Genomic DNA, 16,034 nt, shown 5'->3' with positions numbered 1-16,034 from the left:
TCCAACATGAAGCAGCACAGCCTGAAACACCCTCCACCAGAGAAGAGCTTTAATTGAACCTCTGGCTCAGTGTGTCAAGCCAGTCTGTAAGAAAACCACTGTTGGCACCTCTGAAACTACTTGTGTTTATTTGGCTGATGATTTGAAGTTACAAAAGAGCTTTTGTTAGTCCCTACTTGTCACTAAACTGTCTCCGGCTTCTTTGGGTGGTCATTTGCACAGGTAACAGCAGCACCTGCCAGGTCCGTGCCCAAGCAGCCCGGCCAAGCTCTGCAGCCTCCGGAGGGAAGGAAATTCCCGATTCCCAAAGGCTGCAGAGAGGGGAGGAGCTGCGGGGAGAGCAGGAAAAGCATCGGAGTGTCCCGGCAGGAAAGCAGCACCTGTGAGGTCGGGGAGAGGACCAGGACAGGAAGGGTTTGGAGAAGAGAGAAGGCTGAGCAGTGGCCAAGTTAACCCTTCCCATGCTGGCATTTTCCAGGCGGCGAGCCAAGTGACTGCTTGGGAAGATGGATATAACACATGTCTGCAGTCTCCAAAGGGTTATTAACTCTGCAATAATGGCCATGAAACTTGGCTTCTTCGACATACATTTAAAATTGGGAAAAAAAAAAAAAAAAACAACACCCCAACAGCAGAGGGTGGAGAGGAGGAGAGGGCTTGTTTCCTAGGAACTGCAGGGCCAAATCCACCTCTGTGATGGTGAGAGGAGAAATCTCCCCCTCCCCACAGGCTGGGAGCAGGGGAGCAATGCAACCACCACGACAGGACCACAGCCCGCTCCTGCCACACACACCTTATCCTTATCAGGAACAACTTCAAGGCATTTCTGAAAAGTCCATGGTGTTCAATTAATGTGTCTCACTGGAACTTTGGAATTTGGATTCAAGAAAACCACCAGTGCTGCTCCTCTTTTGTTGTGTGGGTACTGCTGTGGGGCTTGTCCCTGTCTCCTGGCTCCAGGCCTTGGCAACACTGAGGCCTGCCTGGGATGTTGCCCCTGTCCTGGGGTTTGCAGCCTCTTGGGCTCCTATCCAAATGCTCTGGAAGTCTGGGATGCTCCACTGGGATTAACCCTACTCCAGTGTAGTCTGTGCCAGCCAGCCCAGCCACTGAGCAAGTCCTTCCATGCAGTAAGTTACAGACTTCTCTTTATTGGTGCCTCTCTTCCCCCACACTATTAAATTTATTCTTTCTCTGTATTGTTATTATTTTTCTGGCAGAGGACTTTGGAAGGTGGGAGAAAGGATCTACTAAAAAGTTTAACAAATCTAAGCCCCCTCGTCAAACCCTTTCGAGGCTCCAGCTCCAGTCCCTTAGCAAATGAAGTCAGCTGGTGGTCTGGGTTTAAACGTGCCTGATGAGGGCTCAGGCCAGCTTTGGCAGCTCACAAATCAAATTGCCTCGTGGTTCTCGGGAGCAGAGGATTGCCACGGGTGGAGGAGCTGTGGGGGAGCTCTTCCCCACTCTGTGCCAGCCAGGGCCCTGGCCTTGGAGGGAGGCACCGAAATCATTGGTTCACAACAGGTCAGGAGGGAAGTTCAGGCTCTGAGGTTTTGTTTTCTGTGTTATGTTACACTACTGACACAGAGCAAGGCAGCCCCAAACTGAGATTTTGTCTCACTTGAATAGGTCTGGGTCAGTCCCTTTGCTTTGGTAAATTCTTATTAGAAGCAGAGTGAGCCCTGATAGAGAGAGTGGGAAACACAGTGCTATTAAAACTCACCTGATCTCATGTTAATAAAGAGTTTGAGCCACGGGTCTTGGCTTACTCTGATTTTGCCTGCTGGGAGCTGCTTGCAGGTCCTCAGTTTTGCTCTGGCTGCTGACCACAGGTAACATCCTCTACGTGCCACCCCACTGGAGGTAGGAGGGACTTTCCTGAGGCCACAGCAGGAGGTGGGACATGCTCTTGTGTCCGTGAGGTGCTGCAGAGGCCCCGTGCAGGGCAGGGCTTTCTGAGGTGCTACACCAGCCCATGGTGTGCCATGGGGAGTCCCTTGATGCCTGGGAAAAGCACAGCCAAGAGGGTGAAGAGCTGGAGGCAGCTCCAAGGCTCTGACTCAAACAGCCTCTCTCCTTGTACAGGAGCAGCTCACTAAGAAAACGTGGCTCTTGCTGCCTGTTCAATGCCTGGAAGAAGGAGAATGGTGTTAACGTGCTCATGTCTCTCAGCAGTCCTTTTCCCGGCTCCAAACAGCCCTTTTCTCAGCACTCCCCCACTGCCTGCCCTCCCTGGGATGAGCATCCAAACCTAATTCCGCTTGTTTGCAACTCAGAGCCATTCCTGCTGTTGTCAGTACGGGGCAATTCTCATGGAAATGCTGCAGAGAAATCTGCCAGACTCATTCACACTCTTTTATGGGTCTTCCTTTGAATTCTTCCACAATTTCAGGAACAAAGTTGCAGATTTTTGCAGAAGTTTAAACTCTAGGACACTGCTCTGCTGGGCAACCACAATGTAAAGCTGCTAACAGGTTGGATCTTGACTGCTTTCCATGACTCAACCATGCCAGGAGCACAGGATCCCATCCAAAGCCCACCAAGCACAGCAGAAACCTTTCTTCTCTTGGAAACCACCCTACTTCTTTCAACAGCCCCTGTCCAGACTGAGTTCTCCTGGTCCCTGCACAGCTGAGGACATGCAGGATGTGACCCAACCAGGTGGGAAGGAACTCCAGTGGCTGCAGGACCTCAGTGAAAATGGGAATTGGTAGCAAAAACAAATTTGTATATCTGTTAAGCTTTATGCACTTGTTTCTTATTTGGGAAATAAGTATGTGGGATAATTTCCCAAAATCTGTGTGCGTCCATATACTGTGGTCTGGGATGACCCTGCTTGAGCAGGGAGGTTTGGCCAGATGTCCCTCTGTGGTGCCTTCCAACCTAACCCATTCTATGATATGGCCAACCGAATTTTTTTCCTGGTCTTCCAACCCTGGCATCGGTCCTGCAGCTGGCACTGGGAAAGGAATGGGTGACTTTCTCAAGCGGGCTGCCATAACCGTGTCTAAACTCAATTAGTGATGAGGGAAGGGAGATGAAGGAAACACGATGGGACTGCCCAGCGGCGGGATGCCGCCCGTCAGACCCCCTGACCTGGTCACGATGTTGCCGGCGGCCCCGCGGGTCCCGAACCGACACCGGGTCCGGAACCGACACCGGGTCCCGGAGCGGCCCCGCGGGTCCCGAACCGACACCGGGTCGGAACCGACACCGGGTCCCGGAGCGGCCCCGCGGGTCCCGAACCGACACCGGGTCGGAACCGACACCGGGTCCCGGAGCGGCCCCGCGGTTCCCGAACCGACACCGGGTCGGAACCGACACCGGGTCCCGGAGCGGCCCCGCGGTTCCCGAACCGACACCGGGTCGGAACCGACACCGGGTCCCGGAGCGGCCCCGCGGGTCCCTCACGGCCCGGGCCGGGGCAGGAGAGGGCGCCCCCTACCGGTCGCCCGCGCCCACGTGCGTTCCCCCCGCGCGGCGCCGCCGGCGCGCAGCCAATGGAGGAGCGGGGGGCGTGTCCCGGCGGCCACCGCCGCCAATGGGCGCGCGGAGCCGCGGCGGGGGGCGTGGCCGGGCGCGCGCCGCGGCGATCCCCGGTGCCGAGGGCGGGCAGGGCGCACTCGGGCCCCGCTCCCGTCGCCGCGCTGCGCGCTCGGCCCCGCCGCCGCACTACCATGTTTGACGGCTGCCTCCTGCCCCTCGTCGTGCCCTGCCTGCTGCTCTGCGGACTGGACGCCGGCACAGGTAGCGCTCCCTGCCGACCCGGCTCCCCTTCCCCGGCGGCGCTGACAGGGTCCGACCCCGGGCGGCAGCGTGCGGGCGCGGAGCGCAGGGCACGCACCGCATCCCCTGCGTGGCCGCGGTCCCAGCCCGCGGGGTGAATTGCTCCAGGCTTTTGTATTTTCTTTTCCTGTCCTCCCGCTGCTGCTGTAGCGTTCCATGTGGAAAGCTGCTGACTGTCCTTGGCTGCTGCTGCGGCTCGCTCTGCTTTTCCCCTTCTCCCTGCAGATTTTTATTGGGGTTGGTGAAATGCGATGCTTGTGTCTGAGCTATATATATCTATTTTTTTTTAAATGATACAAGTAGCTTTAGCGTTTGCTCTATTCCTCTCTTCCCTGCACGCTTCTGTCTCTACTATATGTGTATATAGAGAGAAATAAATCGCCGTGCTCCGCTGGCTCCATTGTCTGCGCAGGTTTCCAGCGCGGGGCTGTCTGCGCTGAAACCCGAGCGCCGGGCTGTCCCGGGGAGCGGGGGGTGCCGCAGCCCCCGGCCGCCCCGTCGGGCCGCGGCTCCGAGGTGCGAGCGCCTGAGCCTCTCTCCTTCTCGCCTGCAGCTGGCGGAGCGGAGCTGGAAATGGTGATCCCCGAGCGAGTGCCGCTGGAGAAGATCCACCTGCTGCTGCCCGGAGGGGATCGCGGCGGCCCCCGGCGCCGGCGGGCAGCGGCGGAGCAGGAGGAGGAGGAGGAGGAGGCTGTGCTGCTCCGCCTGCCCGCCGCCGGCGCCGAGCTGTACCTGCACCTCCGCCGCGACCTGCGCTTCCTGGCCCGGGGCTTCGCGGTGGAGCGGCGGCGCGGGGAGGCGCGGCGGCCCCCGCGGGAGCGGCTCTGCTTCTACTCGGGACACGCGCTGAACCGCAGCGACTCCTTCGCCTCCCTCAGCACCTGCGCCGGGCTGGTACTGCCATCCCGCCCCGCTCCGCTCCCCTCCTCAGGGCCGGTGCTGCCATCCCGCCCCGCTCCGCTCCCCTCCTCAGGGCCGGTGCTGCCATCCCGCCCCGCTCCGCTCCCCTCCTCAGGGCCGGTGCTGCCATCCCGCCCCGCTCCGCTCCCCTCCTCAGGGCCGGTGCTGCCATCCCGCCCCGCTCCGCTCCCCTCCTCAGGGCCGGTGCTGCCATCCCGCCCCGCTCCGCTCCCCTCCTCAGGGCCGGTGCTGCCATCCCGCCCCGCTCCCCTCCCCTCCTCAGGGCCGGTGCTGCCATCCCGCCCCGCTCCGCTCCCCTCCTCAGGGCCGGTGCTGCCATCCCGCCCCGCTCCCCTCCTCAGGGCCGGTGCTGCCATCCCGCCCCGCTCCGCTCCCCTCCTCAGGGCCGGTGGTGCCATCCCGCCCCGCTCCGCTCCCCTCCTCAGGGCCGGTGCTGCCATCCCGCCCCGCTCTCCCCCTCAGGCCGGGTACTGCCAGCCCGATGAGGCGGCATGCCTGCGCTTCACCTGCCCTCAGGGAAGTGACCCTCCTATCCCCTTACCTCACTGTCCCCTCACCTCCCGGGCCCTGCTGAGCATTGCCGCTGTCCCATGGTGGGTGTTCTGCCCAGTCTGGCTCTCCCTGTGGAGCTGCCTCAGCCATCTCTGAGGCGCCTCAGGCCCTGTGGTTCCATTGTGGGTGGGCGGCAGAACCCGAGGGTGGAGGAGCGTCCTGGTGGAGAGAACATTTTGTGTCACTGTCCCCAGCCATGGGGCAGGTGGCTGTGTCCCGCTGGGGGTGATTTGGTGCCATCCTGGCTTGATGCTGTGGCAGCTCTGCAGCTGGCTCTTCCCAGGCTCCTGCCATCGGTGTTGGGGTGTTCACTGGGAGCTGTGCTCAGGGAGCAGCTGGTGCCCCAGCGTGGTCAGAGGAGCATCCCACTCCAGGGTGCTTGTCCCACCACAAGTGTCAGGATTTCTCTGCCCCAGGCTGTAGTTTCAGGTGGCTCTGCAGGGCTGGGCTCTCCTCTGAGCATCCTGGTAGGAGCAGGTGATCTTGTGTGGGACAGAAAGTTTCTCGGTGGTGGAGACTGAGATGCTTAAGACATTGAGCAGTTTGCAATTATTGTTGATAACTTTTAAAGTACTTGAGGAAGTCAGCAGGGCATTAGGCAGTGATTCCCAGCAGATGGTCCTGGGAAGTGTGCCTGCCAGAACAGACCTGATGATGGAGGTTTATCCTTAAACCGTAGTGAGAAGCAGTTCATGCTCTGCCCTCGGGGCTCCAGCCTTCGTTCCGGAGCCATTTGAGGGCGCTGTGCCTCAGGATTAAAATAACCCCAACAAACAGAGATGCTGAGGTCTGAGTGGCATTGGAAGTTGAGTTCCACCGAGGGCAGCTTAAAACTAATATCTCTAGTTCAAGTCTTAAGTCACTAACAGCTCTACGCTTTTGCCACCAGGCGTGTTTTGTTAATCTTGCCGGGCTTCCAAAGCTGGAAAGCACAAACAGAGGAGGAACCTTTAAAAAAAGAAGAATGTAGTTGTAGGCACAGTATTAACTGCCTGAGATCAGGGAATGGAGGAGAGGGAGAAAAAGCTTGGCAAAATTCCCAGTAGAAAAGCTGAAAAAGAGACAAGACTAGTTAGTCTTAGCTCACTACTCTTCAAAAGTGAACAGCAATCTTGCAGTACCTGTTTGGATCATGGCAATTCTAAGCAATGGCTAAATTGACATAACTGGGCTGGATCAACCTGGGATCAGTGTGAAAGCTGCTGGTTTATGCCAAAGCCCCATGTGTTAGTGACAGTGTTGGTAAAGCTCTGCTTGCCTTTGCCTGTGCACCTGGTCCTGGCAGTGCTGAGTGCTGTGGGCACGTGTGTTGAGAGAGAGGTGTTTCTGCATGTTGGGATACTCCTTTCCTATTAGAGGAATCCATTCATCCTCTTCATTCAGGTAATCACCAGGAATGGGAAAGGGCTAAAAGCAGGTGCATGGTACATTTGTGTGAGTTAAGGTTAAAACACCCTTGTGAGCTCAAAACTAGAGACCAGAAAACTCCAGTGTCTTGAGGATTAGCTTGAATTTAAGATGGATGAAACTAAACTTAAGATGAACCTCATTAATTACTGAAATGGTTTCATTGAAATAATCCATACCGCCATGTAGATTAACCTTCTTATTTTAGCTGAGTGGATCATTTTGGTTTCTTAAGTCTGTCTTTAAACATGAAACATCTCACATTTTAGGCTGTTTTCAGTGGTTACATAGACTTTTGCAGTGGCCACACTAAACCAGCATACCTGTAGTGAAAGCTATATAATGTAGTGGTAAAATGTTTTCTGGAATCAGAGGAATCAAAAGTTTGCCCCAAATTGTCTAGGAGGTCCTTAATCTGCCATGAGTTGACCTGAGAGCAGGTGACTCTAGAGCCCAAAATGTTTTGCCTTCTAGTCTAGCAATTTAAAATACTAAGACCATCACTTAAAAAAAAAAGTATTTTTATTTTCCCATTACTTCCTTGAGCCCTGTTTGCTGCAGGAAGAATAAGGCTTTGCCCTCAGCAGCAGCTTCACAGGTGGGACATGGGCCAGACCTGCTGGGCTAGAGGAAAGACCTTGGTAGTGGAAACCTTGCAGCCTGTTTGTCCTGGCATTTGTCTTGTGAGCAGTTCTAGTGCTGCAGTGGGGGGTTTCCTGGAAATTCCAGCAGGGGAATGCTCATTGGACTCTTAACTGGGTGATCAGGACATCTTCAGAAAAGCTGGTTGCTAAGAAGTAGAGTGGGCTGTAATGCTGTGTCCTGATCTCCAGCTGGCTCAGGCCCTGCTGTAATCATATTCTCAGCAATGCCATAAATCATACCAAAAGTGATATAAAATGATCAGGGCAAGTGGAGTTCTAGTAAAAACAAAATCCCTGACATAGTGGCATGAAAACTGAGCTGCAGCCAGACTGAGCAATTGCTTCCTGGTGGTGGTATCAGATTCCCAGTGTGGCATCTGAAGGTTGGGGTCTGGTTTTTCAGCTCTGCTGGCAGATGCTGCTGTTAACCAGTGTGTGGCTGCTGCAGTTCCTGCTTTGGGAAGGCTGGCCGTGCTCTCAGAGCTCTCTGAGGTCAGAGTGAGGTGAGGACTGCTGTACCCAAGGTCTCACCATTGAGGTGCAGCCAAAGTGCCTCGTGTGAGGATGCTCCAGCCCTCCTGTTCCTCGTGACAAGCTGGGAATTCAGCCTAGGCAGAGGCACAGGGTTCCTGGAAAGTGCTGCTGCCTTCCCCTTGGCAGCACCGGCCTCTGGGGAGTGCAGCTGTGCCAGCACTTGGATTCTGGCCACAGCTCAGGGCTGCACTGCCCTTCCCTGCTGCTGGGCACTCGCAGGCAGCTCTGCAGCCCCTGGGACCATCACTAGAAGACAGCAGCTAGTACAGGAACTTTATTTTTTGGTAAGTTCCAGCTTTGTAAGGCCACAGTTGAGTCACTGTCACATGCTGAAGTGCTGGACTGCAGCACCAGCCCCTTAGAGCAGCTGTAGGCTTTTCATATTTCTTGTACCTATATTTTGGAAACAGAGTTTTAAGAGGGTCATGAGTCCATCTCAAAATAAGCATTATACTTAGGAATGAAAAGAAACCCTTGAAAACTGTTCAGGAACCAAAAGGTGACAATCACTGGGATGCATTTAGAGGCAGAGGTTTGATTCTAAATAACTTCTCTTCCATTTTAAAAATCCAGATCTTGGGTTCAGGATTGCTCTTTGTCTTGTCTCTAAGTAAGGTGACTTATCCTTCTCAGTTGAAGTAAGAGAAGAGTTTGTGCCTCCCTTCTGTTGAGGCTAGTTCATGTAACATTTTCACACCCCAGTTTTGTTTCCTTTGAACTTTCTTGTGCAGACTGGATTGGTGGAAGTGGATGATGCACATTACAAAGGCTCATGGAGTGAGAACAGTGATTTTTCCCTTTGTAGGGTGGAATAGACTAATTGAACCTACACCTTAAGAGATGCACACTGGATGTTGGAAAAACCTAAATATTTTGTAGTAATGACTCATACAATCTACTCAGAGAAGCAAAGGGCTTCTTTTCTTCCAAGCTTTGTGTACATTTGCCTTTGTTAAACTTCCTGCATCTCCTGGTGGGCAAATCTTCCAGCCTGTTAAAATATTTCTGAATAGTGGCTCTTCATTCTGGTGTGTCCTGTTCACTTGAGACCATCCATAAACTTTGTGAGGGTGTAGATATAGACAAGTTGGTAAGAGCATCCATCTGGACTTCTTCTTCTAAGGTCTCTGAAGTCCCACTGATTTCCAGGCGGGTGTGAGTGCCTTGCAGGACCTGGATGTCCAGATGTGGGTTTCGATCCTGTCTGGAAGGGCAGTGAGGGCAAAGAGAACTGAGCAGCCTCCAGGGAATGAGCAGTAACTCCAAGGACTCCTGGTAAAACAGTAAATCTGCTCTGTCCTTGGGAAGACGAGGAACAAGAATGCAGAAGAGGCCGCAGTCTGGCAGGGTTAGGCCAGTCTGGGTGTCAGGGGCGAGCGAGTGATAAAGATGAGCACTTCCCTGATGGCTCATGCTGTGCCATGGGTACCTTAGGTTGGTGAATTGCCAGTTTCACTGCAGAGGGAGGTGCTGCCTGGTTCAGAGCAGATGCTGCAGCTCGGGGAGCTCCATCCCTGGCCAAGGCAGTGTTTTCTGTGTTCACCGGGGCCGTGCTGCCCTTCAAGTGGCTCGGGAGCCTCTGCTGCTGTGGGAAGCAGGGCAGAGCAGGCGTGTGGGGATTAAAGATGATACAATTTCCCCTGAGGAAACCTTCAGCTCCACTGAACTCTCCTGTCTGGGAGAGGAGCTGTCTGGCGTTGCTCCATAGCTGGGCCATGAGCTGAAAAGTTAAACCTCTTAAAATTACTGTGCTGGGTTTCCTTGTGCTGGGATTTTCTTTCCTCTTCCACAGTGGGCAAGAGGGAGAACATGTTGGGGTTTCCTTGTTTAGCAGAGTTGGAGGCCAGGGCAGATATTCCTGGTATGGTCTGCTCTCAGAACTGAGTGTAAACCTGACATGACTCTGGAACAAGACTTAATTTAATGCTCTTCTTTTCAATTTGCTTGAATTGCACTTTTGAATAATTACCAAGCAATGCTGAAACATGGTTAATAAGGGTGGGACTAAAACCCACATGAAGTTTATTGAACTGTATTTGTGGGTTGTTTTGTTCTTCACTTTAAACATTAAATTCCTTTTAACTTTGAGGAAATGGTTAAACAACGATTTACAGTGTAACAGTTGAGAAATTGAGAAGGGGATGGAATTTGTCAGATGTTTAAATCTGTTCTCTTTTCAGCATGTTCGTATGTATGTAACTAATGAACACTTAGGAGCAAGAGAAAAATCTGTTAAAGATTCAGCATTTCACAGATCTCCTTCAAAGATGTTGTGAAAATAAAAAGGCCTGGAAAAACAGTGTAACTGTTGGAGAATATTAACATGTGGGAAGGTCGAGAACCATGTGCAGAGAGCACTGAGAATTTGGATCCCTGTTTTGAGCAAGCCCTGGAACTGCAGTAGCTCCAGCAGCACTACCAGGGCACAGGGACAGAGCAGTGAAGACAAGGAGGCAGGATGGGGTCATACAAAGGCTGTATTACCACTGTCATTCCAGTGACACAGGAGGACCTTCCTCCTTTCCCTGCTGTCATTTGGCCCAAGAAAAGCTCCACTTTTGGATGATTTGTAACAGAGGAGTAGCACAAGAGTAGAACACAGAGTGAGCAGGTTGCTTGAGTGACCCCTGTGTGTGTGAAACCCTGGATAAGAGCACATGGGAATGTTTTGGTGGTGAGCAATGTTGAGCTGACTTTAAAATAAGGATGTGAAATATCCTTAATGTGAAAGATCTTGCCACTGTTAAGCACAGTGGTGAGTGGGGCTGTAGTGGGAAGTGTGGATTATTGTTTGTTTTAATCAGCTTGTCAGTCTGCCTGCCTTTGGAGGCTGAAATCATTCCAGCCTTTCCTGTTAGCAGAGCTGCAGGGTTCTGTCAGCTGCATGGTCTGGCAATACCAACTGTAAAATTAATGCAGATGATGGTGAACTCCTGCACTCCTCTGAATTTTTGGGTTCCTGTGTCTCAGGTCCTCCAGGATGGTGGGGCTGGGCAGCAGCTGCTTTTCCCAAAATTCAGCTGTCCCTGGATCTGGCACTGCAGCAGGTCCTGGGCTCCCACAGGGAGAGAAGGATGGGAGGGGAGTATCCCAGCTTTTGATATGCATTTCACCAGGCAAATGGGAATTGGCAGATCCAAAGCACTTCACTTAGTTGGAATGATTTCCTAACATGTAGGAAAAGTAGCTTTGAGGGTTACATGGTCTTTTGTACTTTTACTTCCTTATCTTCAAAATCCAAAGCCTTCTGCAGTCCCTCAACTCAGACAAGAGAAGAAAAGCACGGAGCCTTTGTCCAGGGCTGATGTCTGATCTCTCATGCTAGGATTAGCCCAGGGCAGGATCTGGAGGATTTGAGGGATGCAAATGAGGAATGCATTTCTTATGGAAAAAGCAAAATAATGACCAGACTATTCAAGTTACAGGGTCCAAGAGATCTCCTTTGGGCTAGCAGGTTTGGGGACTTGTCAGAACCCAACTGGCAAGTCTGGGGGAATTTTTAGCATTTTTAACTCCCTAGGGATGCTTTACAGGCCTGATCTTGCAAACCCTTCCTGCTTGAAACTCTATTTGCCTCTTCAGATTGAGCTTGAGATGCTTCCCAACGTGTTCCAGGGTGAAGACTCATGGCTCTTTCTCTCCATAGGTTTCACAATTCCGCAGCAAATGTGAAACATAAGTCTTTTTCAATGGTTTAAATTATTTTCACTCTTGATGCCAGAAAACTGGGATAGTGTCGGGTGGTGATGAAACTGACTTCTTCTTACATATTTTTGGCACCAGCTGAAATGGTTGGCAGTCTGTCAGGGGCTCTGGTGTGGCTTTTAGTACCATGGCACCAGATTTACAACCCTTCTTCTAAATAATTAAAACCTATATTAAAAAAGGGGGCTGGGGCTACCTCCCAGCTGGAAGATTGGAAGTAGTGGAGAGCATCGTAAAGGAGGCTGGAAGAACAAGTCACCAGAACTTTTGCTGTCTCTGGAGCAATTCTGACAAAGCCCAGCTTGTGATTTAAGTGAAAAGGCAGCCTTTGGACACTCCAGAGCAGAGTGAGTCTTGTAAACTGGTGAGCACTCTGTAGGGCCTAGGGATAACGTTGGGTTTTCTCTGTATGTAGGAAGTGCTAAGGCATTTTATCCTTAAGCAATTCCCCTGCCCCAAGAGCAAGGTCTCTTTTGGAAGGCCTCCAAAGAGGTGTCTCTTGTCTCCTCAGAGACAGGGGACTGATTGTCTCTGCTGTGCTTTGCAGCCATGCCCAGTGGAGACACCAACTTTTACAGTTTTATTTTTGTCCAAGCTCTCTTTGAAAATCAGTGACCCTTCCTGAGACACCCTGGATGCTGTTCAGTTTGTGTGGCTGTCAAGGGAGGAGGAGAGCTCTCATTTCTGCTAGCAGAAATTCCTCTTGCTGGAAATACTGGGCCAAAGGGATTTCCTGGGTGTACGTGAGGACCGGATTTGGCAGGGAGGTGTGGAAATGTGCAATATACAGTATGTGTGTAATGTATATTATAAATCATATTAGTTCAGTCAGCTGTTGAACATACAGCATTTGGATGTACGTGCAGAGCATTTCTTTGGAGAGTTGCCTGGCTGGCACAGAGCGTGGGGAGGGGGGACCAGAAAAGTCTGGCCTCTCTTTTTATGTATAGGATGGACGTTGAAGCTCTCTGGAAGCACCTTTACCTCTCAGGTGCACAATCCTGGCAGACCAGATGAGCCCTTCTGTTGTTAACAGAAGTTAAATCAGACCTCCAGACTTCTCTCGGGGGAGGTACATGGCAGGGCTGTGTTTTGAGACTTTTAATTGCAATATAAATAATCACTGGATTAGTGCAATGACAAGTAAGAACCCCTCATTGTAAATACTCACTTTGTGCAACAGGTTACAACCTCGGTGTTGATTACTAAACCTGGAGGCTTTGTTAAGTTTTAAGGTGATAACTTTGCTTTCACTCTCTTCTTTTCATGCCAGAAAAGGAGTGGAAAAAGCATAAAAGAACCTTAAAAGCTCTGGGTTGTGAGCAGGGGAGGGCTCTCCTGGGACAGAAGCTGGCTTCCAAAGATGTTCTTGCCAGCCCTGCTGTAAGGTCTGGACTTGGTGCAAGGAAAGCAGGGATTTAGTGCTCTGACCTGGACCCTCTGGAGTTTTTTAGGCAGAGTCTTTGCCTTCCTAGTGTCACTTATTCCAGGGATGGTGGAAAATCCTGAAACTGGGACAGTGCAACAGTCCATTCCTGACTTCACCTCTGAAACCCAACCCATGGCCTGCAGGGAGAGCAGAGCTGACTGTGTGGCCCTTAATGTAGTCAGGAAGAGGTATTTGGTCCCAAAAAATGCAGTGTGGCTCTGCAGGTCACACTTGCATCAGTTCACTCAGTGCTCCTTGTGAGGGTGGTACACACAGGGGCCTCCTGTGTGCAGGCAGTGTCACCTCTGTGAGACAATAAACATTCAATAGCAGGGCAGTCCTTGGAGAGGTGATTTTGAAGGGATTCCATTTAACAGGATTTATTAGTCTTCATATGAGCTGAGCATCTTGTAAAACAAATGTATTTGTAGGGCTGTGTCTGGAAGGAAAGGAAGAAGGGAAAGCAAAAGTGTTGACAGGTATCCCCACCTTTCCTTTGTGCATGTACAGTGAATTGTTTCTAAATAGTGCTCAGTGATATAAAAAATAAATAAGAGAAGCAAATGAAGTTCTTTAGTCTGTATTACACAGGCTGAACACAACCTTAATCCCATGATTTCCTCACACTGCAAATAATTGCAGTGACATGACCTGGGTTCCACACTGGGCTGGATAGACAAGGCTTGGGCACCAAACTGATGGGTTGTTTTTTTTCTGTTTTCTGGACAGGTTGGCTATATCCAGCTTGGATCAGAGCAGCTGCTGATCCAACCTGTGAATGCATCTGAGACCTCGTTCAGTGGGAAGGAACATTTCATCAGGCGGAGACGATCCACCAAGCCCGGCCATCCCTCCAGGCCACAGGGCCCTGAGGAGCACTGCAAGGTTGTAGCAGGTGAGCTTGGAGTGGCTCCAGAGAGCAGCCATGGGAATTCTGTTTGTAGTTTGTAATTCTGGTGGTTGGGCAGCTGGAGCTGGGGGAGGATGGCAAGTGTGAGTGAATGCTGCTGCTGCTTCAGGCAGGAGTCACATCACAGACATGAGGTTGTCGGGGCATGTGCTGTGACATTGGACTTGTGAGATGATAAATTCTGCTCTAATTTTGCAGTGTGACCACTGCTCAGGGAGGGATTCACTGGCTTTTTAGCCAGTGAAGATTCAGGGTTTTTTTAACTGAAGTCAGTGTTGATGGGGGTTTCTTCCATCTTGCCTTTCCACTGGAGTTGTGCTGAGCAGGAAGGGATACAATGGTGATCCTCATGTTTCAGAGTGTGGAAAACATAATTTCACCTGCTTTGATATAATTTAATCATAAGTATCACCTGTGGAGTCCAACTCCAGGGATCCAGCTCATAATAGAATAAAGGGATATCTGGAGATGGAAGAGATGCACAGTTTGTCTTTCAAAGCAATCTGCTTTCTTTTTCAGTTTCTCATGCCATCATTGTTACTTCTGTGTAGCAGAGCACAGGATCCATATCAGGGTCAACTGAGCAGACTTTGTATTATTTTATGGTTTTTAATTGCTTTTGTAAGGGCTTGTGTGCATTTGGAACTACCAGATGTAGATCAGCAAGGTGATTTTTTTTAAACTAGGAGCTTGATTTTGTTTTTTCTATTTGGTGTTTGACTCATCAAACTTAAGCTCTAACTGATAAAACAGCTGTTATATCATGTGTTATACTTTGCTTTCATTTTTTCAAGAGAAAATGGCTAACTCTGTTCATTGATCATATCCAGTCTTCTCCCACTTTCAAAGCCACTCAGTCAAATTGCCAGCTGATATAAACTATTTTTTTGCTTCTTTAAAGCAATTAAATTTTATCCTTTCTGGAGTTCTCTCTGGGTGTGTTGCAGAGGGGGTTTTTTTTATGAACTTTATGAAATCTCTTCATTAGGTTGCAGTGTCCCTTTATTTTCTGTTCCTTTCATTCCTCTCCTGCCTTGTCCTGGATGGATTGCATAAATGGAGCAGTGAGTTCTGCTGCTGGGCTACCAAAGGGGCAAAATGGGGAGCAGGGCTGGGAGGTTTCCTGGGTACAGGAGTGAGAATCACTGTTGTGGGAAGAGCTCAGTGCCCAGGGACAAGGCTGGAAGGATGTGGCAGCAGCAGGAGGCACAAAAAGCTTCCTTGTGGGAACAGCAGTGGAAGAGGCCTGAAGGAGCTCACTGGAACAGGCAGCCAGGAGCCTGAAGTTTGCCTGTAAGGCTTTGTATCTCAGTTTTTGTGTTTAATCAGACCTGTGCACCAGCAAAACAACCTGTGCCTGCTTCTACACTGGGTGCTCCCTGGCAGTGCTGCTGGTAAATCCTGCAGCCAGGACCTTTATTTTCTCCTGTGTGGAGCTGAGCTCTTAATAAGCAGGTTTATCATTCTCAGGGGTTCAGGCTAAGCCAATCTTCCCTCTGATTCTCTGAGAATGAAATCTTGGATCTGGTTACAGTTACAGATCCCTTATGTCTCTTTTCAGAGAAAACATCAGAATTCAGCACCGCTCTGACTTCCCAGCCAAGTTCCGTAGGTGCTGCAGCCCTGTGGTCACAGAAAATACATTTCAGAATTCTTACACTGTAAAATGAGACAGCCATTGGTTAAAATCTGAATTGAGCCAGAATCAGTCCAGGAAATCAGCCTCACCCTTTGGCCACTGAACCTTTTGACCTTTTTTCTAGGGGCAGGATGCTCCCTGTCCTTAGCAGAACTGGAATTCCCTCCTTGAGAAGAGGAACTGGGAAGGAAGGAAACTGGGGAGACACTGGGTAGTAATTACATGTGATCACAAAGGGGAAGAGGAGCTGAGTGAGCATGAAGATACTAAAAGAAGACACTGATAAAAGAGCATTTCCAGTGGCACCTCCTGCTTCCTGAAGGCCTCTGGGGAGCCACTGCTACACTGGGAACGAAATTCCCATCCCTTGGGTGCTGATTCCTTCTGCTGTGCCAAGAAGGTAGACAAGCCCTTGCAGTGCTGCTTGGCAGTAGCCCTGTTCTAAAATAATGCAATTGTTTTTGGGCTTTCCCACTTAAAGGCAGACCCTTGGATCTTTGTCATTGT

At 51.0% G+C, this 16,034-nt stretch overlaps 1 protein-coding gene and 1 long non-coding RNA gene across 2 annotated transcripts in view; one reads left to right on the top strand and one right to left on the bottom strand.

Annotated features, from left to right (window-relative positions):
• Window positions 1–1,131: 1,131 nt before the first annotated feature.
• On the bottom strand, window positions 1,132–3,334 carry LOC128794541 (uncharacterized). Its single transcript, XR_008433180.1, has 2 exons — window positions 3,097–3,334; window positions 1,132–2,130 (listed from the first exon to the last, which is right to left on the bottom strand). It is a non-coding gene; the product is annotated as an uncharacterized LOC128794541 (long non-coding RNA).
• Window positions 3,335–3,667: 333 nt separating this feature from the next.
• Window positions 3,668–16,034, top strand: part of ADAMTS17 (ADAM metallopeptidase with thrombospondin type 1 motif 17) — a 157,300-nt gene continuing 144,933 nt past the window's right edge. The window contains exons 1-3 of the mRNA XM_053955030.1: window positions 3,668–3,747; window positions 4,340–4,680; window positions 13,708–13,873. Of these exons, the coding sequence (XP_053811005.1) occupies window positions 3,678–3,747; window positions 4,340–4,680; window positions 13,708–13,873 (577 nt within the window). The 5' untranslated portion in view covers window positions 3,668–3,677. The remainder of the gene's footprint in view (window positions 3,748–4,339; window positions 4,681–13,707; window positions 13,874–16,034) is intronic.

The sequence above is a fragment of the Vidua chalybeata genome, chromosome 13 (genome assembly GCF_026979565.1).
Source record: "Vidua chalybeata isolate OUT-0048 chromosome 13, bVidCha1 merged haplotype, whole genome shotgun sequence".
Lineage (NCBI taxonomy): Eukaryota > Metazoa > Chordata > Aves > Passeriformes > Viduidae > Vidua > Vidua chalybeata.
The sequence above is the reverse complement of the archived record's forward strand: the minus strand, read 5'-3'. Positions and strand labels throughout refer to the sequence as shown.